At 42.1% G+C, this 21960-nt stretch overlaps 2 protein-coding genes across 10 annotated transcripts in view; both read left to right on the forward strand.

Moving 5' to 3' along the window:
* Window positions 1–5811, forward strand: part of trim36 (tripartite motif containing 36) — a 31632-nt gene extending 25821 nt beyond the window's left edge. For all 8 annotated transcript variants that reach the window (XM_069699487.1, XM_069699488.1, XM_069699490.1 and 5 more), the window contains 3 exons: window positions 922–1105; window positions 1574–1687; window positions 2400–5811. In XM_069699487.1, the coding sequence (XP_069555588.1) occupies window positions 922–1105; window positions 1574–1687; window positions 2400–2769 (668 nt within the window). In that variant the 3' untranslated portion in view covers window positions 2770–5811. The remainder of the gene's footprint in view (window positions 1–921; window positions 1106–1573; window positions 1688–2399) is intronic.
* A 1142-nt stretch (window positions 5812–6953) lies between these two features.
* The window catches only part of ccser1 (coiled-coil serine-rich protein 1), a 122012-nt gene continuing 107005 nt past the window's right edge, over window positions 6954–21960 (forward strand). For both annotated transcript variants that reach the window (XR_011310943.1, XM_069699499.1), the window contains exons 1-4: window positions 6954–7194; window positions 13013–14030; window positions 14697–15114; window positions 17668–17852. Coding sequence is in view for 1 of the 2 variants with exons in the window: in XM_069699499.1 (XP_069555600.1) it covers window positions 13038–14030; window positions 14697–15114; window positions 17668–17852 (1596 nt within the window). In the remaining variant the exon portion in view is untranslated. The remainder of the gene's footprint in view (window positions 7195–13012; window positions 14031–14696; window positions 15115–17667; window positions 17853–21960) is intronic.

Here is a 21960-nt window from a genome sequence, read left to right on the forward strand (position 1 = left end):
ACAGGCTCTTTTAAAACATGCATGTTAACTATCACTTTTTAACGTTGAAAATGAACAAATTCCACACCACTAGTCGCCAAACATAAAGTCTAAATAGTCGAACATGGTGTCTAAATTTAATCAGTAGTGATGACAAGCTGGTATCAAAAAATGCATACTTTAAACCAGTTCGCTTTTGTTTCAGACTTTGTAAAAGATTTCAGGTGTCCATTTCATTATGATGCTATAGCAGTCAGTACCAGTGCATCCCTGCTACATAACATCATATAAAACTGCTGCAAAGTTGTCTGTTCAGCCTTTAGGCAGGCTTATACTGTTATCATTATCATGCCCTAGTTGTTATAAGACCTTCCCTAGACACATGCAAATTAACTGGTCTTCCCCAGTGTAGACCTCAGATTGTATGGGATGGTTGAGTGAACAGGCATAATCATGTCGGCCTATATGGATCCTGGATTATGGTAATTACTGCCTTTGGCCCATAAACTATTTATGAAATGCATTTAATTGCAACCAGAAGAGGAATGTGAATGGGAACTGCTCATGAGAAACAAGGACTGAATTTAATCGGGCTGTTCCTCCTCATGTGTGATGAGGATAGCAAGTAGGGCTTTGTTGAGCTTTTTAAGATTGTGTTACAGCGCCCTCTTGTGTCAGCCTTTGTTAGTTAGCCAGTGTTAAACCTGTTCCAGAGCGAGCAATCCACGGCTTTTTGCATGAATTGATAGCTCAACCAAATCAATTATTTTCTCAATGCAAACTTTTTTTTTTTTTTTTTTTTAAATCCTCTTTTACCTTTTCTGATTGTCACGTCATCTTCTTCTATCCCACCTCTGTCTTCCCTTGTATGTCCACCTTTCCTGTATATTTTCTTACACTTCTGTCCTCTGGCTATTTCTGCCTTTTTCTCTTCACATCCAGCTTTTGGGTTCCTGTTCAGCGACAAGTGTGGATTCAGCACGGAGCGTCTCCTTCTGAACAAGCGACGGGACACTGTGGAGAGCGTCGCTGGCATGGCCTTCCTCCTCGCAGCAGAACGTGTGCAGACGGGCAGCTACATCGGACTAGATTACATAATTGGGGACATGGGTATCTCTCAGGGAAGGTATGCAAAAGAATAAATGACAACACTGGAACTTTTTACCAAGATGTTATATTGAGCAGTGTGGTTTATTTGATACACAAGAAGTGAACCTCAATGTTAGAAAGGGAAAAAGGTATAAACTTGTACCGACCTTAGATGTTAACACACACAGGCAGTGGAAGTTGCTGGTGTCTTGCTTGTTAGACTATCAGTACGTTATGCAGTCAGACTAAAAAAATATACAAGAGGGAGGGAGCGGACGTAGAGCTTTATTTGTGTGCACAAGGTAGGTAGGTAGGTAGGTATTTACTTTATTAATCCCCGAGGGGAAATTTTTAAATTTTTTTTTACTACAAGTCTGTAGTATTATTAAGTTGGCAGTTCTGTGCCATCTTTTTTTGCAGCAGAGTTGTCGGAGGGCAAATCAGAAAATTGGTCTAACTTCCAGTCATCTAATAGAAAATGTAATTGCTCTGTTTTGTTTTGCAGACACTACTGGGCCTTTAAGGTGGAACCGTATTCCTACATGGTCAAAGTTGGAGTGGCCTCTGACACAAAGCTGCTTGAATGGTTCCACAACCCGAGAGATACCAGCAGCCCAAGGTATGTGCAGGCAGGCGACCATCATTCAGTCAAAACGTGGTTTACCTTGTCACAACTCTGACTGCAACACAACACAAACAATCTCAGCACAGCGTTAAGTGTGTTTGAGTCATACCTAATCCTGTGATGTAAGAGAACCAGTATTAACTCGTAAAGAGCTTACACGCAGACAAAGCCCGCCTTTCTCACCGGACCAACTGATGCAAAAAAGCATGTAAAGGAGCGCATGATTTGTGCAAATACATTTTAACTCTATGGTAATTACATAATGCATGCCAAGTGCCAAGCACCAGGCAGCATACGGCCAGTCAGCAGAAGGGTGACTGTGCATTTTTCCCTCTGAAGAAAATGCCTTAAAATCTAAATTGCTCGTTTCACAGCAATTAGATAAAGAATCCTGCCGAACATTAACATTCACAATATTACTTATACTTTTCTTTTTTGATTAGACATTGAATGTATTTGAACTCGTTGGTCAGACAAAACAAGACGTATGAAGGCGTCACTGTGGCCTCAGGGAAATTGTGATGGGACAATTTCACGTCCACATTCTATAGATCTGACAATTAGTTGATGAATTCAGCAAATTGATTGACAATGAACGTGAATGCTGGACACACTTGAATCGACTGGGAGAGTTATCACTCTGCTTTCGGTTTCACACCTGATTATGACACCCCCCCTCCCCCCACCTCTTTCTTCCTTTCACCAGGTATGACCATGACAGTGGGCATGATAGCGGCAGCGAGGACACGTGCTATGAGCTCTCCCAGCCCTTCACCCTCCTCACCATGGGCATGGGCAAACTCTTCATCCCCAAGGGCTCTTCATCCTCCTCCGTTTCCACAGCAAACGCCGCGTCCGGTGACCCCAGCAACCGCATGCTCCCCATCCCCCAGCGCTTGGGTGTGTGCCTGGATTACGACGCTTGCCGGGTGTATTTCTACGACGCCGACACCATGCGGTGCCTTTATGAGAGGCAGGTGGATTGTTCAGGAACAATGTATCCGGCTTTCGGCCTCATGGGCAGCGGCAAGGTTCAACTGGAGGAGTTCATCACCACGAAGAAACTGACCTTCTGAGGAGGGCTGCAGTTCGCTGATGCATTACGTCCTGAATCGATTTATTGTTTTGGTATGTTCTGGGAAGAGCAGGTTTTATTGACAGGGTGATGGGGTACAATCCAAAAAGATTTTTGAGGGTCAAATGAGATGGATGTGGTCAGGTCCTGAATGTGGAAATGGGATATCTGCCAGAGACTGGTCTATTTCGAGTTGGCATGTATAATGTATGACCTCCGCATTAGATGATGACACTGAATATCAGTCTTCAGAGGTTGGTTTAGACATGAAAGGTCTTCTCTACATACCAAAGGCTCTGCATCTGGTAATTGTATTTGACCTGGTTTTAAATGCCAGCTATGATCCGCTGTTGATGTGGACTTGGCTGCACAGTTAGTCTGCAGCCACGTTAAATCTTTGTTTTAACATGAAACGCCTTTGAGCTTCCACTTCCACTTCCTCTTTTGCCAGTTTAATGTTTATAGATCATTTTGTGCGTGTTAATTATTGGGTGGTAATTTTGCCTGTTTTCTGTAACTGTTTGTCTAAATGTAGCAGCATAGGTTTAGATGTAATCTTAGTGGACCTGAGAGCCTTGTAGCTACTTTAAAGCTAGTGCCTTTGTGCCTTTTCTTTTTCTTTTTTTTTAAGGAAATGGTTCACTTAGTTTGTTCTGGCAAGCAGATGTTTGTGTCATTTGCGCAAACATCATGGAAATACCTATCAGCTTAAATACTGTATGCGGATTTACTGTAGGCATAGTTTGACACTGGTGTTAAAGTTATTGGTATTCATTAGGACTCGTTATTTACCTATTTACTCTTTATCACAAAAAAAACACTACTTTTCCTACTTGTCACAGTTCTGTTAAGCTGTTTTTGCACAATATGATGAGTGACTCATCGCACATGATAAACCTTTACAATCATCACAGTTTGATCACTACCTAGTTAGCTTCTTCACTTTTTAAATGTTGCCATCACCACATTGACGTCTCACACTCACAAAAGAGACTTGAATCCTGGAGTTGTTACTTTGATTTCAAAGCCTCTCACTGTTTTCTCTTTCACACGTGTTGCACAGCACTGAATGTGACGTTGAACATCATAAAACTATCCAGGTACCAGACCACCGTGCTCTTGTAGCCAGCGGCCGTTGGACAGCCACAAAGTCACAATTAGCCAAAGCTTTTTGGTTCTGGTGCTGACTTAAAGTGCAACCCACAGCTTTGCAGCCTCACAGCCTTTAAACCGTTTAGAAACAAAACACAGTTTTTCAGGTTCTTACAAGAAGTGCTATCACAAAACACACCGTTCTGTACCTATGCTGTCAAAACCACTGTTTACTTGCAGTGCTGACACATGAAGCGTGGCATATTGTTTAAGTTTGGCTATCAGACAGACACCTAAGTGGTTTATTGGCTTTGATTAAATCAGCTCAGATGTTTAAGTCTAAGAGAGCACACTAAACAAGACTTGTTTGTTTGTTTGTTTGTTTGTTTGTTGGGAAACCACACTTTGTTTTGGTGTAGAGACATGCTGTACAGTATATGTGCCTGCACGTGGATTTGTTTGTGCATTTCTATATATTTTGATTTCTGGAGGGTTAGGGTAATTGGTGTGTGTTTTCTCAGGTTTCTGGCCCTGATTGGGGCCCATTGCTACCTACCTCTATCCATCAGGCCTGGAAAACCTTAACTACTACTACTGTACCTTTCCTTACAGAAACAAGTTTATATTGAGTTACAGCTTTCTTTTTAACAGTCAGTTCATGATCTCTGCCTTGTCATTACCGTCAGATAATAAGCAGTTTTTTTTTTTTTTTTTAGACTTTGATTTTTAAATTTCATGTACATATTAATACAGGCTATATTATTTTCATTGAAATAAAATAAATCATAAATGTTCATGTAATTGGTGTTTGCTTGCAAATCAATATAAATGGATATTACTGTTCAGCTGCCTTTGTCAAGGGAGCATTTTTTTCAAATGGAACAACCTTTTCCTCCTCTTGGTGTTGGCTTGATTGGTCTGTTTAAATATTTAGGTTTTAGATTGTAATACAGAATACATACATCGTTTGTTTTGGTTTAAAAACATTGAATACATTTGCTCTTGCATTTATCTGAGCAGAAATGTTCTCCAGTCTCAGTGTAATATCTGATTACTCTTGATAGTCTGCAGTCTCACAGATGTTCACATCTACTGTTTTAACTCTAATCCTCACAGACCTGAACCCTGATTCTAGTATGTTAAAATGGGCTTATTAAACATCTTTTAAACACATCTATGCATTAATGAATTAGCAGGGCAGGTTAACTGTTTTATTTCCATCACAGAATGTATTCTTGTTCATAACAGAACAAATGGCTGAATGTTCTTTTTGTTATTGTTGTTGTTGTTGTTGTTTTTTTCCTGTTGGTTTGTTCCACTTGGTATCACAGCACACTTATATGTAGTTACAGAAATCTGATGAAAAGCTTGTATTCTCAATACCACAGCTGATTTTAAATTTAGATGTATCCTATGGCCTGCTTTTCAGAAATGAATTTAGAACCAAATGTTTTGCAGGCTGGCTCTCAATCTAATTTAAAGCTAGCACTTTAAAAATCTGTAGCATGTCAGCAACTGTTTGGCTCTGCAGGTGTGTGTAATACGTGTGTGTGTGTGTGTGTGTGTGCAATATTAATAAATGGGCTGTAGAACCGAAGAAAACGTTATAGACACACAAGCCTATAAAGACAATTTGCACTAAGTTTATAGGTTGTGGTTTTAAATGGGCTTTCTCTGGATATACAAAAAGAATTTAAAATGCTACTTGTAAATGTTTTCCCCTCTGTAACACTCAGATTTTGTTTTTCTGATCTCTAAATTTTAGTGACTGTGCATTTGTCCCTGGTGTTTTCTTCAGAGGATTGGATGTAGTGTGTAAGTGGTGGATTTCTGTATGTGTACTATGTAAAGATGTGGAAATATTGTTATTTGCCCCGATTCCTGGGAAGGTTACACTTTTTAATTTGCTGTGTGGGGATTCCATCGAATAAAACTAGTGTTTTTAACTCTATTTAGTCTCCAGTCATTTTTCAGTACTTGTGCAGATTTATAGCTATGCTCTGATTAGTTCAACAGGAGTTACCATTGGTCAAAATATGTTTTGGCAGACATTGCAATCACTACACATTTGATGCCATTTAATGAAACAATCTAGCTATTCTTGCATTAGGATTTTTTTTTTTTTGCGTTAGGAAAAGCTCTCTTGCAATGCACATTTGAAATCGAACCACAGATTTAGCATATTTACTGTATTTCAAAATCTGAGTTTTTATTTTCTTGAAGTAGCTCATATGTTGAGGTATGTTTGTTTTGTAACACGTCTGTGTAGCTTCTCTGGAGCCTTTGCCTCCTGGATTGGTGCATCGACGCACAACAAAACCCTGAAAAAAGACTTGAAGAATCCGTTCAGCTCTGGCACTGTCTTCACACGCTGTCAGTTACAATATGGCCCGAGACAAATACACAAGATGAGGGTATACCTTAGCAAAGTGATTTTTGTCAGTTAATCCATTCAATGACAGAAAAAAAAAGTATGGATTACACATGTATACATATATTAATACTGTATGTTTATCTGCTTTTCAGGAGGAAAAGTAGATAAACATAAATTCTGTATGCATTATTCTTAACTCTGCCCACCACCCAGTCCCATGTTTAGCCTTAGATCTGCATCTTTATTGCCTACACTTTATTGATTTAGTAGTGTCTTAATGCACTTCATTTTGACAGTGAGTTGTCTATGCTTAATTTATATATAGATATATATTTTTTAATTTCTTTTATTTTTACTTATTCTACTTGATTTTGTAGCCTATACGGTGTTCATTTTAATGATGTTTTATCTTTTTTTTTTTTTTTTTCTTTTCTCAGCGGTGATGCTTAAATTGCGGTGGTGTCTCAATAATAAAACAAATCCCATCTTAACATACCAAACGATAACAAATCGACATTTTTAGGAGGTCAACTAAATGTCAAATTCATTTAATACGAGGCTGCAGCCCTCATAAATCTTGCGCTGTGAACAAAAAGAATCGACTCCCCAAGATTTTGGAGGTTTTGGGAGATCCACCTGCTTGAAGGATGCTGAGCTGTGGAAGTCTGGGAGGAGGAGGAAGAGGAGGAGGAGGAGGAGGAAGAGGAGGAGAGACGTCACGCGGCGCACGTTCGCGGCCTGTCGTTCGCAAACGCGGAAGGAGGAAAGAGGCTCTCCACGTCACTGAGGTGTAATACTGGCGTCAGTGCCAACACAAGGTGCTACCTCAGTACGATTTCAGTACCGTCCCCAGACCTCCTCATGCAGGATATGGTAACTCGCATGACCACGAAGCGAAGATACATTCAGCTGCTTGTGCTCCGAGGGCGCGTCGGCGGGGACTCCGGGAAGCCGCTGAAGGTAAACGTTGCGCACGGAAACTGGGGACGTCTGTGTGTTCGTCCGCTAACTACCTGCTAGCATGACCCGCCTCATCCAACCGGACGGTGCGTGCCGCTGTGTTTCCACCCCCCCCTCCCCCCCACCGGACACCGCCGACCTCTGCATCCCCAAGAAAGCGATACGCAGCGTTTGCAATTGATCAAAAACAAAAACAAAAAATGTCGCAGGGACGTATTTGCGCCAGTGCCGGCGCGCTGACCCCCAGCTAGCTTTGTCGGGGATTTAAGGTCGGTCCGGCTGCGCAGCGATGTTTTCGGTTTGACAGCAGTCGGCGTCCCTCTTGGGCTGCTGCTGCTGCTGCTGCTGCTGCTGCTCACGCTCACATGCTGCATGCATATCGTCTCCTAAATCTTTAATCCCACAACCACGGCGACGCAAACCGACTAAAAAAAAAAAAAAAAAGCAGCCGGGCCCGGTCGGTGACAAGTCTGAAAGGAGTGTTGATAACACCGTCAGCGCTGAGTAACAACGAGCTCGGGCCCATTCATTGTTTATGATTGAGATGATGTGGACGCATTGGAAAACACGGTGCCGCTATATGAGCAGTAAAGAAGCATATATTCAGCAAAAATTAAAAACAAAACAAAAACTTAATGGGGCACGGCATTCGTCACAGCTGCTTTTGAAAACAGCTGTCTCCTGTGGCTCTGGATGAGTCCGGAAATCAGAGTTATACGGACTTGGGGGATTTGGAGACTAAAAGATTTTCAAGAAAAGCCCTGACCTGGACCCGTTTGAGCCCAAATGCATGTCTTATTCAAACTGATGCCTGCGTGTGCGTGGCTGGCCAACCTTGACGTGGGGGATCTCTTTACTTCAGTTCCGTAAGGTGTTAATGTTTAGTTCAGTGTTGTGTTATCTTGTTGATCAGTATTTGTGTTTTAGCCCCTCTGATATCGCTGCTTATTGCCATGTTCCTTTACTACCTGCGGATTTAGGCTCAATTAGGAACAATGCACTATTTTGATAGGCAATTAATCATGTTGAGTCTTCTTCTTTTAATGAAGAAAAAAAACAAAACAAAACAAAAAACCCCGCAAAAATTCCCTGATTTCAGCTTCATAAATGTGAATATTTTCTGGTTCCTTTAGTCCTCCATGATAATAAACTGCATATCTTTTGTTTGTGGACTGTCGGGTTAAAACAAAACAAGACATTTTAGGCTGCATGTTGGGTTTTTGAAAACAACGGTTAACAGTGTTCAACATTTTCTGACATTTTAAGGACCGAACAGATAATTGATAAAATAATCATCAGAATAATCGGGAATGAAAATGATCATTATTTTCAACCCGGGCTCTGAATAATAATGTCAACTAAGCTAGACAAGAAGAATGTAGGTATATTAAACTTTCTGAGCACAGACTGTATATAAAAGTGGACGAAGCTGTCAGCTCTGAAAAACGAGGCCAAAGCGAAAGTGCTTTAAACTGCAACAAGTGTCGCCAGAGGTCGACTCCACAAAAAGTGACGTTTTCAATAGACTCACTCAACTTCAAGTCCAAAAAAAATTCCACAAGTTTTCTGTATGCCATTCGCTAAACTCACTCTTCCAGATTAGTGTTCTGGAGGTCCATCTGAAAATAATCCTGTCATTAATTGTAAAATAAACTTCAAAAAGCTGTGTTTTTGGGGGCGTGTAGGTTTGATTGACAGGCTATCGGTGGGCGGGACGTAGTATTGGCGGGTTTCCAGGTTTTCCGGGTTGTGTGTGTGTGTGTGTGTGTGTTGTCAAAGTGCTTGCCTATGTGTTTTCTTGAGTTTCGGGACATTGTGCTGTCTGTCATCATGGTTGTCCCTATTAACATACGGTACCCAAATGTGGGATTCATGTTTTTTATAGTAGGATTTGTAGTTCCAAGATGGTAGTTTCTTGTTTTGCTAGTGGCTTAAAACCATTATTTGTTCACACTAGCAGCGTTTCTGTGGGGCTGAAGTTTTGTCATTTCAATCTCTGGTTAAACAGTCATCCTCTTCCTCGAGGGAGATTATATTTCCTCACCTCTATGGTGGAGGTGTGTAGTTTTGACAAGCCTGCTTTCAGTGATTTTTAATCCATTTTGTGGAAATGGATTTTCATTTCAACACAGATTGATTGAAAAAAGACGTTATAACCTGAGAGCTTTTCTAACGTAGCTTAATGTTGAACCTGAATTAAAAGAAAAGAGAACCTGTATCTGTCATTACATCCGTCTTATTATTGTTTTTCTCTGTTTTGCATTGACTACGGCATTAGAGCCAGCTTACTCCGACTGAAAATACACACTTTCTAAAATCAAAAGCGCCCCAGGCGAAACTGAATAACTAACCCACTCAGTCGGTTGTAGAAGCTCTGTGTTACATTTCTTTAAAGTCATCTAAAGATCAGTCAGGAAACTGAACTCTGGTATGAGTTTTTCTTCAGTATTCAGTCATTATGAAGAACAACAGTACAATGTCGCCTACATGCAATCTTTCATCACATCTAAGAGGCCTGTGCGTAATATGTGGCCGCTGTTGTGAAAAAGATCCCGTCAAGAACCTGTTTAATAGGAAACACCCAGTTATTCACACCCCATACACACCTTATCTTATACCTATCCACCTTATTTAACATCTTATTTGACACCTTATATGACACCTTATATAACACCTTACATGACACCTTATTTGACTCCTTATATGACACCTTACATTCTTTCAAACCGACAGATAATCACATATCAGAGTAAAATTTCACAGCGACGGGAGTTTGCTCTTCGACCACGTTACACGTTCGTCGACTGATTATTAACCAGTTTATGCTGCAGTTGTCGGGTGTGTTGATAGGAAAGTGCAGACCACACAGCGGTGCAGAAACGAAGGCCTCGGTGCTAATCCGTTTTGTCTGATAGATGGTGTGTTCATTGGGAGCATGGCAGAGGGAAATTATTCGGATGATGTAGCGATCTAGAAAGCTGCAGATGTGTGTGAAGCTTAGAGATCTATTAGTCTGGTCCACTCCGAGTGACCTTCATCTATTTCGGCCAATTTCTAAGTCCACGTTTAAATGGAAGTCTGGCAAACCTGCAGCGCATCAAGTTGTGCTTGCGCTGCACTTTATCCTTCCAGACAGCAGCACTACCAGTAACTTGAGGGAAAGAGGAACCGAGGTGAGGGGAAGTTTGCTTCTCTGACACAGGTAGTGTCACTTGTTGTGCAGCGAGGAAGTGGGAAGATGCTTCAACGTCGCGATGCCGCCGTTTGATCTCTTCCTGTAAGTTCCAGCCTGTCAGACTCTTGTGTGCATTCGATTCGATGATTGAGAAATGTTTCAATGACATGGCAGCATTCGGTCATTACGCGCAGTACAATAACGCAGCGGCACGTGCCCCTCCCTTCCAGAAAACGTGATCACCTTTGACCCAAACGTCACGTGATCGGTCACCTGTGAAACCGCGCGTGTGGTTTGGGAACATTCTCATAGTGTAACATGTGAAGCCCACGCGGATTCCCATGTCAAACTTGTCCGCACATTTTCCCCGTGTTATCAAACGTAGCAACATGTGGCAAACATGGTATGTCCCACGAGGAGGGACAAAAAACAAAAACGGGGAACCGGTGTATTCTCTGTGAGGGCCTCAGCAGTTGGCGCTTGAAGCGGTCTGAGCCTATAGCTGTCCAACGTTTTACTCCTTATGAGGCTTAACACACAAAAGAACAGAGCTGTTCTCAATCTGCTTTAATCTCCGTCTAATACGTTGGAGGACGGTTACGTTGGCTTAATGACCGAGTTCGGCGTGCCACGGCCCGGTGAAAAAGCTCGCGTTGGTGGTGTGAAAACCAAAAGCTGCTGAACTGCCGGGTCTTCTGAAAAGGGAGTGTCTGACAAGGCTGCTGACCCCGCAGTGTGCAAGTCTCGTACAAAATGTCTGAAAAAGGATCCAAGACGGACGGCGCTAAGTATAACTGCATTTTGTTGCGCGTGTAAATACCACGTCACTGTTTTACTACTGTACGTCTTGACTGTTTTTTTTTCCCATTGGCCTCTTCCTCTATTTACGAATGGTTTTATGCGTTATCGAGTTAACTTGTAATGAGAATCGGGACCTGCGTGACATTTAGAACGTGATGAAATTTACCTTAAAGGCGGTGACACGCTAATACGCCACTTCAATTAAAGGGTGTTAATGTAAGCTCATTACACGCAGATCAAAAACATAAACCGTTCCGTAGCGCCGACGGACGCAGCATCTTCAACTTTACAGCCGTCAAATAGTCACTATTCAGCTTGCGCATAATAGGGAACAGTGAGAACGGGAGCATGTACAGAAATGAATGCCTACAGATAATCTGACTCAAAATGGGGAACTCGGATAAGGTCCTAAAAACATCGAGACAACAACGCCGCTTGCGGGTGTGTTCACCGAGAGACTCGCTCGTTGTAAAATTGCAGAAAGGGTCTCGTTAGCGAGGATTACATGAGGAACTACCTCCGTAGGCTGATACTCTTGTTTTCTAGTCTCAAAGACAAACTGTGCAGGAGAGAGGTTGAGCCACTGGCAGAGAAATTCAGGTTCGCTGTCGTTTGTCCAAAATCCCTGTCGATTTTTCTCTTCTTTTGTCATCTTTTGCGTGCTGTGCTTTCAGTTCGTACTTGATTTAATTATGTTTGGGAGAACAGAGCGGGAGGATGATCAGAATCAGCTCTTTTCATGTATTATTACTGTGAGCCACCGCAAACTCTCAAACAACCGCAGTAACTGCTGCAGTTCGGTTTCTGGTACGTCCATCCATGAAGAGATAAAGATGATGTTTCTCTCTCTCTCTCTCTCGCTGAACTTTCCTTCCCTCTTTGCATGTCTTGCTCTCCCATTCTGGTTAGTCATGTCTCTATATGATTCAGTTGTCAAATGAACATTAAGTGCTGTATGTGGTATGTTAAGTGAAGTCAGCGCTCCTGGTCTCATACCAGCAGTAATCACATCTGTTCGTTCAGTCAAAGCTCAACCGAAACATATTTTTGACTTTCGGGGACATAAAGCTTTGAGTGCCTGATTAGATTTTGTGTTTTTTTTTGCACAGATCATGTTGCTTGACCTCATTTAAGAATATAAGAAACTCTTTGTTACGGGGGTTATGTGACATGCCTTTGAAGTTTTGGTTTAAAAGCACAAGCTGACTGAATGACAAACTCGGCCCCGATTGTGTGAGAGTTCACCGATCTTTATTCTAATCACGACGTACCTGAAACGGAACCACACCTCGGCAAGGCATCTTCAGTACGCTCGGTATTTGCAGTTGATAACCACCACTATGTGAACATTTGAAATGAGTATTTCTTTTGACTTTTTTTTTGTTTTTAAATGTTTTCATAACACAAACTTCACAGTGAGTCTTGCAGGAACAACAGGATAAACAACGCTGTTCCTGTTACATTACATTGCAGTGCCTGAAGAGCATCAATCTATCTCCGACAAATGACACCGCTATTTGCAACAGAGGCATCTTTCAGTGTAAAGATGCAGCAGTGTGGGAAATGTGAGATTTCTCAATTCAAACAGTCTGTGGACTAAAGCGCCTGTTGTTTATTTGTTTGTGTATGGGTCCAACATTTGCTTAGAAGGTTAGTGGATGTCATTTTATTATTTGAGATTTATTGCCTGCCAGATTAAGGAACACATTGTGTGTTTTAAGTTGTGACACGGTTATTAAATGCAAAGAAAATGAGGGACTCTGCACAGTCTTGTTTTTGCTAATCTGTTTTGATGCATGTTATATCCATTTCATGTTTTTGTGGGTTTCTTTGTTCCCTCAGAGTGCACCACCGCCTCAGCTTCTAGATGGGTGAATCCGGCTCACGGCGTTCCACACTTGTTTCCCGCCTGCCAATCTTCCGCCGCAGCAGCAGTAAGAGGCAGGAGTCTCTCCCCTCCTCTCCGTCTTCAGGCGGAGTGGGAAATGGCGTCCACACCTCCTCGCCGTCCAGCACCAACTCCAGCTCCGGCAGCACCGGGAAGCGGCGGAGCCTTTTCCGCACCCCGTCGCTGAGTTTCACGACCAAACGACACAGTGAACCACGCGTCCAGCCCATCAATTTAAACCTCACCCCTCCCCTGACGCAGGGCACTGACGCAAACGGAAACAACCAGCAGACGATAACGTCGTCGGCGTCCACCGCGTTCAGCGATGGCGGCGGACGCCCCAAGTCACGACACTCGTTTGGGTTTGGCAGCCACAGGCAAAAGAAAATCACGCGCTCTCACACCGAGGACTTCGACAAGGCTTCCTCATCCTCCTCCACAGCCAATCGAAACGTGTTCATCAACTGCATCAGCGGCTCGGGGGCCAATGAAGGGGACGACTCGGGGTTCCTCGACGACTACAGCGGCGGCAGCAACAACAACAAGCGGTCGTCACGCCAGAAGAAAACCCTGCTGCCCAAGTCGTTCTCAGCTCACCACCGCTTCTCCCGGACATCTGATCACCACAGGCCTCCGGAAGTGAACCTGGAGCCGCCGAGCTCCGCCGTCGTCACTCCGGGGGCCGAAGGGCTCTCCCCGGGGTCGTGGCCCGGTGAACTGCTGGGTGCAGGGGGAGAGAGCTCGCTACAGTCCCCCATGATATCAGAGGATCGGACCACGGCCATCACCCCTTCAGAGTTTATTCCCATCACAGAGGACTCTGTGTCCGAGGTGGACGCGCTGCCGGTTCCCAGCCCCGGATGCGGTTCGGCCCCAGGACCTGCATCTGCGCCTGCGCCGGACGCTGACGCCGCTCCGCCGGAGCCCCCGCCTGCTCCAGAGAACTTCAGCATGGCCGTCTCTACCTCCCAGGTAGTGTGCTTTGAAATCAAACAAGGTTAATTGATGTAGACATATAGTTTGTTTCATATTAAAAGGGTTCTCGTAATCGTCATACAATAGTTGGAGTTTGCTGATGAATATGCACCGTGTTGACAATCAGGAATTTATTTGTAAAAAAACAACAACACGAGGGCTTCAGGAATTCACAAAACAACAACGGGTGCCCTTGAATTTCGAGAACAACAACCATAGAGGAAGAATGTCTGTGACTACCGTTTGGGGCTGAAATGTGTGAAATGTGAGCATCAGGCTTGAAAAGTCCTTTTATTGAACGAGCTGAGGCTTTAAGAAGAAAACGTGCGTTTGTCTCCGGACCGCCCTTCACATCTCACACCTTTGTGCACAGAACTTATCCTCCTTCAAAAAGTTATTTCCTAGCCGAGGAGGGAACGACATAAATGAAACCCGCCGCAACGGGTTTCAAAAACAAAGCTCTGCCTTTCACTTTTAGGCCACTGAAGAGTAAATACTGCGTGACTTTGCTATCTAAACATGCCCACTTCGGTGCCTGAGGACAAAAACATCCACTTAGTACCCACTCGCTGTAGTGAGATTGTCTCGCTGTCAACTGTTAGCTTTTGGCCGATAAAATTTGTCTCGTTTAACACGCACTCAGTAAAAATGTCCTCTCCTTAGGTTTTCTTCACTCCAGCCCAGTCCAGCGCGGAAAAACCGTTACTGCCCGACACCAGCACAGCCAACAACACGGACTACGAGACGGCCGTGTCCCTCTCGGAGCCAGAGACAGCTGTTCCCTGCCTGCCCGTGAAGGAACAATCACTGGAAGAGAGGAAGGAGAGGGAGGAGGAAAGGAAGGAAGCAAGGAAAGAGGTGTCCGCCGCAAAGAGGAAGGAGTTGGTCCTGGAGAGGAAGACGTGTTACCACACGGAGACCACCAGTGAGAGCGAGACATGTGTGGTGCGCAGCGAGGGCTGTCACTCCAACCCCGAGCAAACGGAAAGGAGGACGAGACACGCGCTCTCTCTTCATGAAAGAGGAAGCTTCTGTGGCTGCCATGAACCCAGGTCCTCGCACTTGAGGAAACCACATGCAGGTATGGAACTCATGCAAATCGCGGATTTGCGTGCACCGCCGCAGACACGCGACTCTCATGCGCACGTGCACAGCGGAAGTCACAGAACCAGGTCGATCCCGTGGCGACAAACTCAAGATGTCCCCATCAGAACTCGTTTGACATTCCCTTTGCGGAGAAGGCTCCCTGAAATTGATGACCAGGCATGTTGTCTCAAAGGCAGCAACACCACTGTCTACTTGCTTAGCAGTGACCGTGCGTGTGGTCACTAACAGTGCAGTTTGGTGTAAATGGAGCCACACACACACACACACACACACACACACACACACACACACACACACACACACACACACACACACACACACACACACACACACACACACACACACACACACACACACACACACACACACACACACACACACACACACACACACACACCGTCTTTGTAGACTTAGATGTGTGTACAGTATACAGTCACTGTAGTCATTCAAAACATTGACAAGAATTTGGACCAAAATGGTTTTCACAGTAAATGTTTATTAAGTAGTTGAAGGGATGTCATTCTTGTTGTTGTTGTTGTTGTTGTTGTTCTTCTTCTTCTTCTTCTTCAGTGTTGTTCGTTTTTGCTACTTCCTTATTCATAACTGAGCAAGTGTGAATAAGATTGGCAATTAAAAATCTTTGAGAGTTCATCACCAAGCCTCTTTAAGAGATTCTCGAAGGTAGCTGGTGAGTGGAGGTGGTGCAAACCGGGCTAATCACGATTCAAGTGTTATTATACTCGCGTCTCTCAGCCTGTTTCCACTCCATGATTGAAGATTACGAGATGACAATGGACATATGGACCATAATGCCTTCCCAGTTTCCTTCCTGCCTTCCAGTTTTGAATGAAAATGTAGCAGCTGCAAAACAGATTCAAAACTCTTGTAGCTGTCACTCATTCAGACAGTTAATCTGGAAAGCCTAATAAATCAATGCCAGTTTTTGGCTGACTGAAGCAGTGTATGTTGTACAGAAAACATATTTCTTAACCAAAAAAGACGTGTTACTGTTCTCCTTACTTCACCTTCCGCTGCTGCAACATATTGCAGAGATATTTTTTTTTTTTTTTGCCGCAGTTCTCTCTGGCAACAAAATGTAAACAATTAACTTTTTTTCCTAACTCTGCAGCATGTTATTATGATTTCGGATCATTGTTTAGCTCAAGTCATACTTAAATCAGACCCTGAAAAACATAACAATTGTGGTGTTGTTTATACGGGCAAAGACATAAGATTTTTCAAACAGCAAATTTAGGGTTTCACAAGTACTAAGTAATTAACTGTGTGAGTAGGAATCCGAGTTTAGTTACTGCAAGGGGTCACTGCATATTGGCAATAGTAAAATGTCACTTTGTTAAGGCTCTCCTTGCAGTTGAAACCATGAAGGCGTTCATAAGAGATGTGTGAAACTAATGGGTATTATCGAGGTTCAATCATGATCAAAATTTTAAATATTCAACCAAGTGGCTGGGATTACATTTTCATGTATAAAACATGGACATTTATACACATACACATTCTAGCACACGTACTGCTGTCATCTTTCTCTTTTATTAGAAACTGTGGAAGAACTGTAACTGTGTGTTGTAACTGCAGAGTGTGTGCTGCTGTGCATTTGAAAGTCGGCATGATTGTACGACCATCTGCCAGCAATCGTTTAGTGTTGTATTAATGGCCCGGTTTTACATTATAGTGTAGTGAGCACACACACACACACACACACACAAACTCACACACACACACGTACATATAGTGTGTTGCAATCCATGCTTGTAGCTGAATATTAAACTGCGCTGTGAGTTTCTAGCTTGCAGTCTTTGAGAGCTACAGATAGACTACAGTGAAAACCGGATGAGCAACAGAATTTTCTATATTCTCTATTGCAAACAGTGTCACAGTTCTTTATGATATAGATCCCTGCGAACTGTCGGCCTTTCTGGGGGTAATATTCAAAATCTCAAGTAAAATGGTTGTGTGTGTGTGTGTGTGTGTGTGTGTGTGTGTGTGTGTGTGTGTGTGTGTGTGTGTGTGTGTGTGTGTGTGTGTGTGTGTGTGTATGTGTGTGTGTGTGTGTCTGTGTGTGAGTGTGTCTGTGTGTGTGTGAGAGAGAGAGAGAGTGTGTGTTAGAGGGGTGGGGAGGAGCAAGAAAAAGGAAAAGAGAAAATGGTTGGCACAAAGTCCTGTTTTTGTTTTATTGCCTGTTGCTCAAAAAGAGGATGTGATATTCTCTTCCTGTTTTCAATCTGTGTTGGTAGTCAGGCTAAACTCGATTATTACAAAACAATAAATACAATTTGACCGAAAACAATAAAGCTGAAGCGCTTCATGAAGGGAGATTTAGTAAAAGCTGCTTTGTGAAATAGTTTATGAAAGAAACCACATTTCTTTCAGGAAACGGGGCTGCTTCAGAAATATAATAAAAAGATGATTATATCTCTGCTTGTGGAATCACTGTTACAACAATTTCACCTAGATTCATTATTTCTGACTGACTTTGTGATTCTCTTTGTATCTTTCCATCCTCCAGCTTCTCTGTGTAACAGTGCCAGCCCATATCATGAGGTGATGCGGATGGAGAGGCGTCTGCGCTCCTCGTCTGAGGGGGCTGGTGGGCCTCGTATCCATGGAAACCACAGAGAGGCCCCGGGCATGGAGGGATGTGGTCTTCTCAAACACAGAAACAACTCCTCCTCATCTAAACTGGGAAGTCTGGTAGGTTTTAAGCTTAAGTGTGTAGTTGTGTTTGTACGCGTTTCATTTTACACCATATAACGATGGTTTATTTGACAGGTTTTGAAATGCACAGTGTAGTGTTTATTCAACAGTTTACATTTTAATTAGGATGTTTACATGAAGCGTACACAAGTAAAGCCTCAACGTGTACACACACACATGCACAAGCAATTAGCATGACTAAATGGCCTAGTATGTACTACTTCCTCGTCTGTACATCGTCACAGTGAGGCTTGGCAAGTTTGTTTGTATAAGCAAAAAGGCAGGTGAAAGGACTTTATATAAAGCAAAGCAATTAATTAGAACAACATTTAAAAAGGAGAAAACAAAAATCAATTAGGAAATAAAAATGAAACGGAAAAACAAATGACCTACGAGGAACACATTTCTGTGCAGTTCCAGGCCAGTGATACATCGTCCCAACTTTAATTAAGGAACTAAACGCCCAGCAGAGAAAATGAATCCACCCAAGACACAGAAAAACAAGAAAGAAATATGCGTGTTCCTTTGTTGGGGTTGTGTATGTGTGTAAGCATATATAATTATGTGCTTTACTTTATACTTGTAATTTAAGTAACTTTTTCGTAGATTCCTATTGATTCCCATGCAAGTCATGTGTCGAGGTGATGAAGTGCTTTTTATTGACTCTTCAGTTTCTTTCTTACATGCAGTGCCAGCGTTGAAGACATTCATAGAACCATTAATATAAAGATTTGACCTTTAAATGTTGGCACGTCCACTTAAGTCTTCTATTCAGTCTTGTTGTGTTTCCCCCGTCAACAAACAGTTGGGAACTTTGGTGACAAAGAAACTTTGTGTGCATTGAAAGGACCTGAACACATTCTCCGTGTCTTGCACATGGGAAAGGATTGCGATGTGATATTCATACAGCAACTTGAAATGTGTGAAATAAACTCGGCGATGATTTAATGTCCAAATACTCGACCAGAGACTCTAAAAAAAAACCCAAAAAAAAAACCCACCATCTGCCCTTTACGGTTTATTTGTGTTGCTGTTTACTCACACTTACAACTCTGCATATTCAGGACAAGAATAATGCTGCCATCATAGAGAAACCAAATCACCGATACATTTACAGGATGAGCCCTGTTTTTAAATGGTATATAAAGAGGGGATGTAATTGGCCACAATTATAGCGAGCTGCTAACGCACTCCCCTGCAGGATACATTCTAATCTCACCCAGTTACATGCCTCTGGCCATGTCAATACAAGAAGTTTTCAGGCTTGCCGCGGGCAAAGCGCCCATAGTGCTCTCAACTTTGTTTTGCAGCTGTGAATCACAAACAGTTTTGTTTTTTTTAATTTCCACTCCATTTCAATTTAAAAACCTCAAAACAACAAAAACATTTCCACATTTGCTGAAAGGGTTTATTTTGAAATTGATTGTGCCTGTTGATATTCAGACCTTGGACAGAGGATGGTGTTGGTGTTGGTGGTAATTGAGTATCCTGGTAATCTCAGAAGCTGACTTCTCTTAAACATTTTCTTATTTAATAGAATGTAAAGAGAGTTAAGTTAGAAAGGTGATGCATTCAAAGGTAGTCAATAATACTTTGTTGATTTTTCTATGACGGTGTTCCCACAAGTTAATGTGTCACACAGGACAGATATTCAACAGCTGAAGTTAAGAAAAAAAACAATCGTTAACTGAGTAAAACTCTGTGTACTTAAAAAAAAAAAAAAAAAAAAAGCATGATAGAGGTGTTGTTTGTTAAAGTCAGCATTTTGCCTTAAATATCTTTAAATTTAAGTTCAGTATGAGTGTGAACGGATGAAGTACTTTGAAAAACTTCAGTCATCTGTAGGATTTAAGAGTAGTATCATCTTTGTTAGCTCAATCTGTCCAACAAACATTGCACTTGTATTTATGGATGCATGCTTCAGCTATATCTACTTTTCCTTCTGGGAGTAAGCTATAGCTACTGCTGCATATGGGGTGGTTTTCTGTCAACAGACACAAGAGAGCTCAGTGGGAGGAAAGTAAGCCAATCCCATTTATTTTACCAGGGACTATAGGCTTCTACTAAGAGATTAGAAAGGGCAGGGATATACACAGCACGTTGTTATGTACCTTCCAGACTGCCGACTGCCTCTTGACCTACACTTCACTAAACATGGTGTAATCTCTTCCTTTCTTCCTCTGCGCCTACAAAGGGCCCTTTAGGGGCCTGATCCCTGGAGGAAAGCTACAAGTCTGGGAGTGTATATTACATGATGTACCACCACTCTTTGCCCTAATGAAAGGTTTTTTTTTGGTTAGCTGAAGGCACTTAAAATAGTCGGGGCTGCGACGCCTTTTACCTGCATGCAAAATGTACAATATAGATACAAGTACACAAACGACATCTTCTAAATGAATAAATAACTAAAGGTAGTGAGGGTTTGAATGAAAGGATTAGAGCGGTGTGCTCAGTGTTTATACAGATACTTTGTGTCTGACTGTGGTGTTTATGTTTTAAGGAGCCATGTGGGACATTACATCCTTTGCAAGGTAAAACAGAGACAACCTGAAACAGTGGTTCTCAACTGGACTAGCATAAGGACCTGCATTTCTCTTTAGTCATAAAGTAAAGCTTTTGACATTTATGAGCCACTTCTTTCACAAAAAAAATAGTGCCGTAATACACGATGCCTCCTGGTCGTTATTGCCATGGCAACACGAATAGATATTGATTATTGCAAGCGCTGCGTCATGGTAAATGCATGACCTTCAAAATAAAAGTACATCAGAAATTCTGTTGACTTCAAAATTAACATATAACGGTAGTTTGACTTTTTTTTTTTTTCTCCTTCACACATCCGCGACCCGCACAACATGGCCTTGCGACCCCCCCTTCCCCCACCCCCTCTGGTTTGCACTCCACTAGTTGAGAACCACTGGATGAAAACATACCAAACTAAACAGTGGATATGTTTTATTGCTGCTGTGTCATTGCAGCCCAGGCAGAATATAATTATTATCAAGCAAATCCAGATTTGGTTTGCAAGGACACGTGATTAATTTGTTGAATTCAGAGATAAACTGTGAAGCTTATGTTTGCTTGAGCTTGTTGGGTGATCTCATTCCAGTTGTCATTGTTTTTTTTTTATAAATCCCTTTGGGAAGCTGTGAGATATTTATTTTACCAGCATATTCAGTGTTGGTTGCTCATAAATCTCTCAATGACAGCTGTGATAATGCCGTCACAGGCTGACAGTGATTACACTCAAAACTTGCTCACAAAAAGGAATTACTTAAGGTGTTCTTCAGAAACTCTCTCTTATCGTACAGACAAGCAGAACAACTTAGAACGTACACTTTCGTTGGTAGTTTGAGTGACATATATGGCAGAATAGTTCAACTGCAATTCACTTTACTTGTGAATTGCTGATCAGGTGTCTCAGCGTTTCCTTGTGTTGCTTATGCATATCAACAGTTGCTTGACAGTTTGCTTGATAAACAGTGTTGTAATAGAGTGATACTTTTTTTTTTTTTTTTATGTCATCCAGTCTGATTGCTGCCTTGAAAAAGCTCGATATCCTAAGTTGTACTTGAATTAATCAGATAACAGATCCTCTACCAGACAGAATTTGTAATAACCACAACCAGATGGTTGAATTTTCAAATATAAAACATTGATGGCTTTTTGCAAGTACTAGTATTATAACGAATGCTCTCTTTGCCCAAAGATATTGCATAAAAGCAGTAACAATTATCATACACACATCAAATCAAATTTCAAATCAAACCATTTTCTCTGAGGCTATGGTTTCCTAATAAGTCACAGTGGAGTGCTGAGAGTAATGGTTAATGAAACAAATCTCATGACTAATACAAAACCATTCATAGTTATTGGCACCAATAGCTTGCTGGGCCAAAAGGCTATAAAATAGACAGCACTCATATTATAATTTGAGGTTAAGTTTTGTACAAATGCTGTCCTACTACCAGAGAATATGGCACAAATGAATAGCATGCACTACATATTTTATTATTGTAGTTAGCTATCTGTATGCTGTATATCTTTACAATCAGTCATTTTCTTGCTGCATTTACATGTTTGTAATACAAGCTATTCTTAAAAC

Source organism: Brachyistius frenatus, unplaced genomic scaffold (genome assembly GCF_029030835.1).
Source record: "Brachyistius frenatus isolate BFR_SWC_R1_liver_20210118 unplaced genomic scaffold, ASM2903083v1 Contig_30, whole genome shotgun sequence".
NCBI classification, from domain to species: domain Eukaryota; kingdom Metazoa; phylum Chordata; class Actinopteri; family Embiotocidae; genus Brachyistius; species Brachyistius frenatus.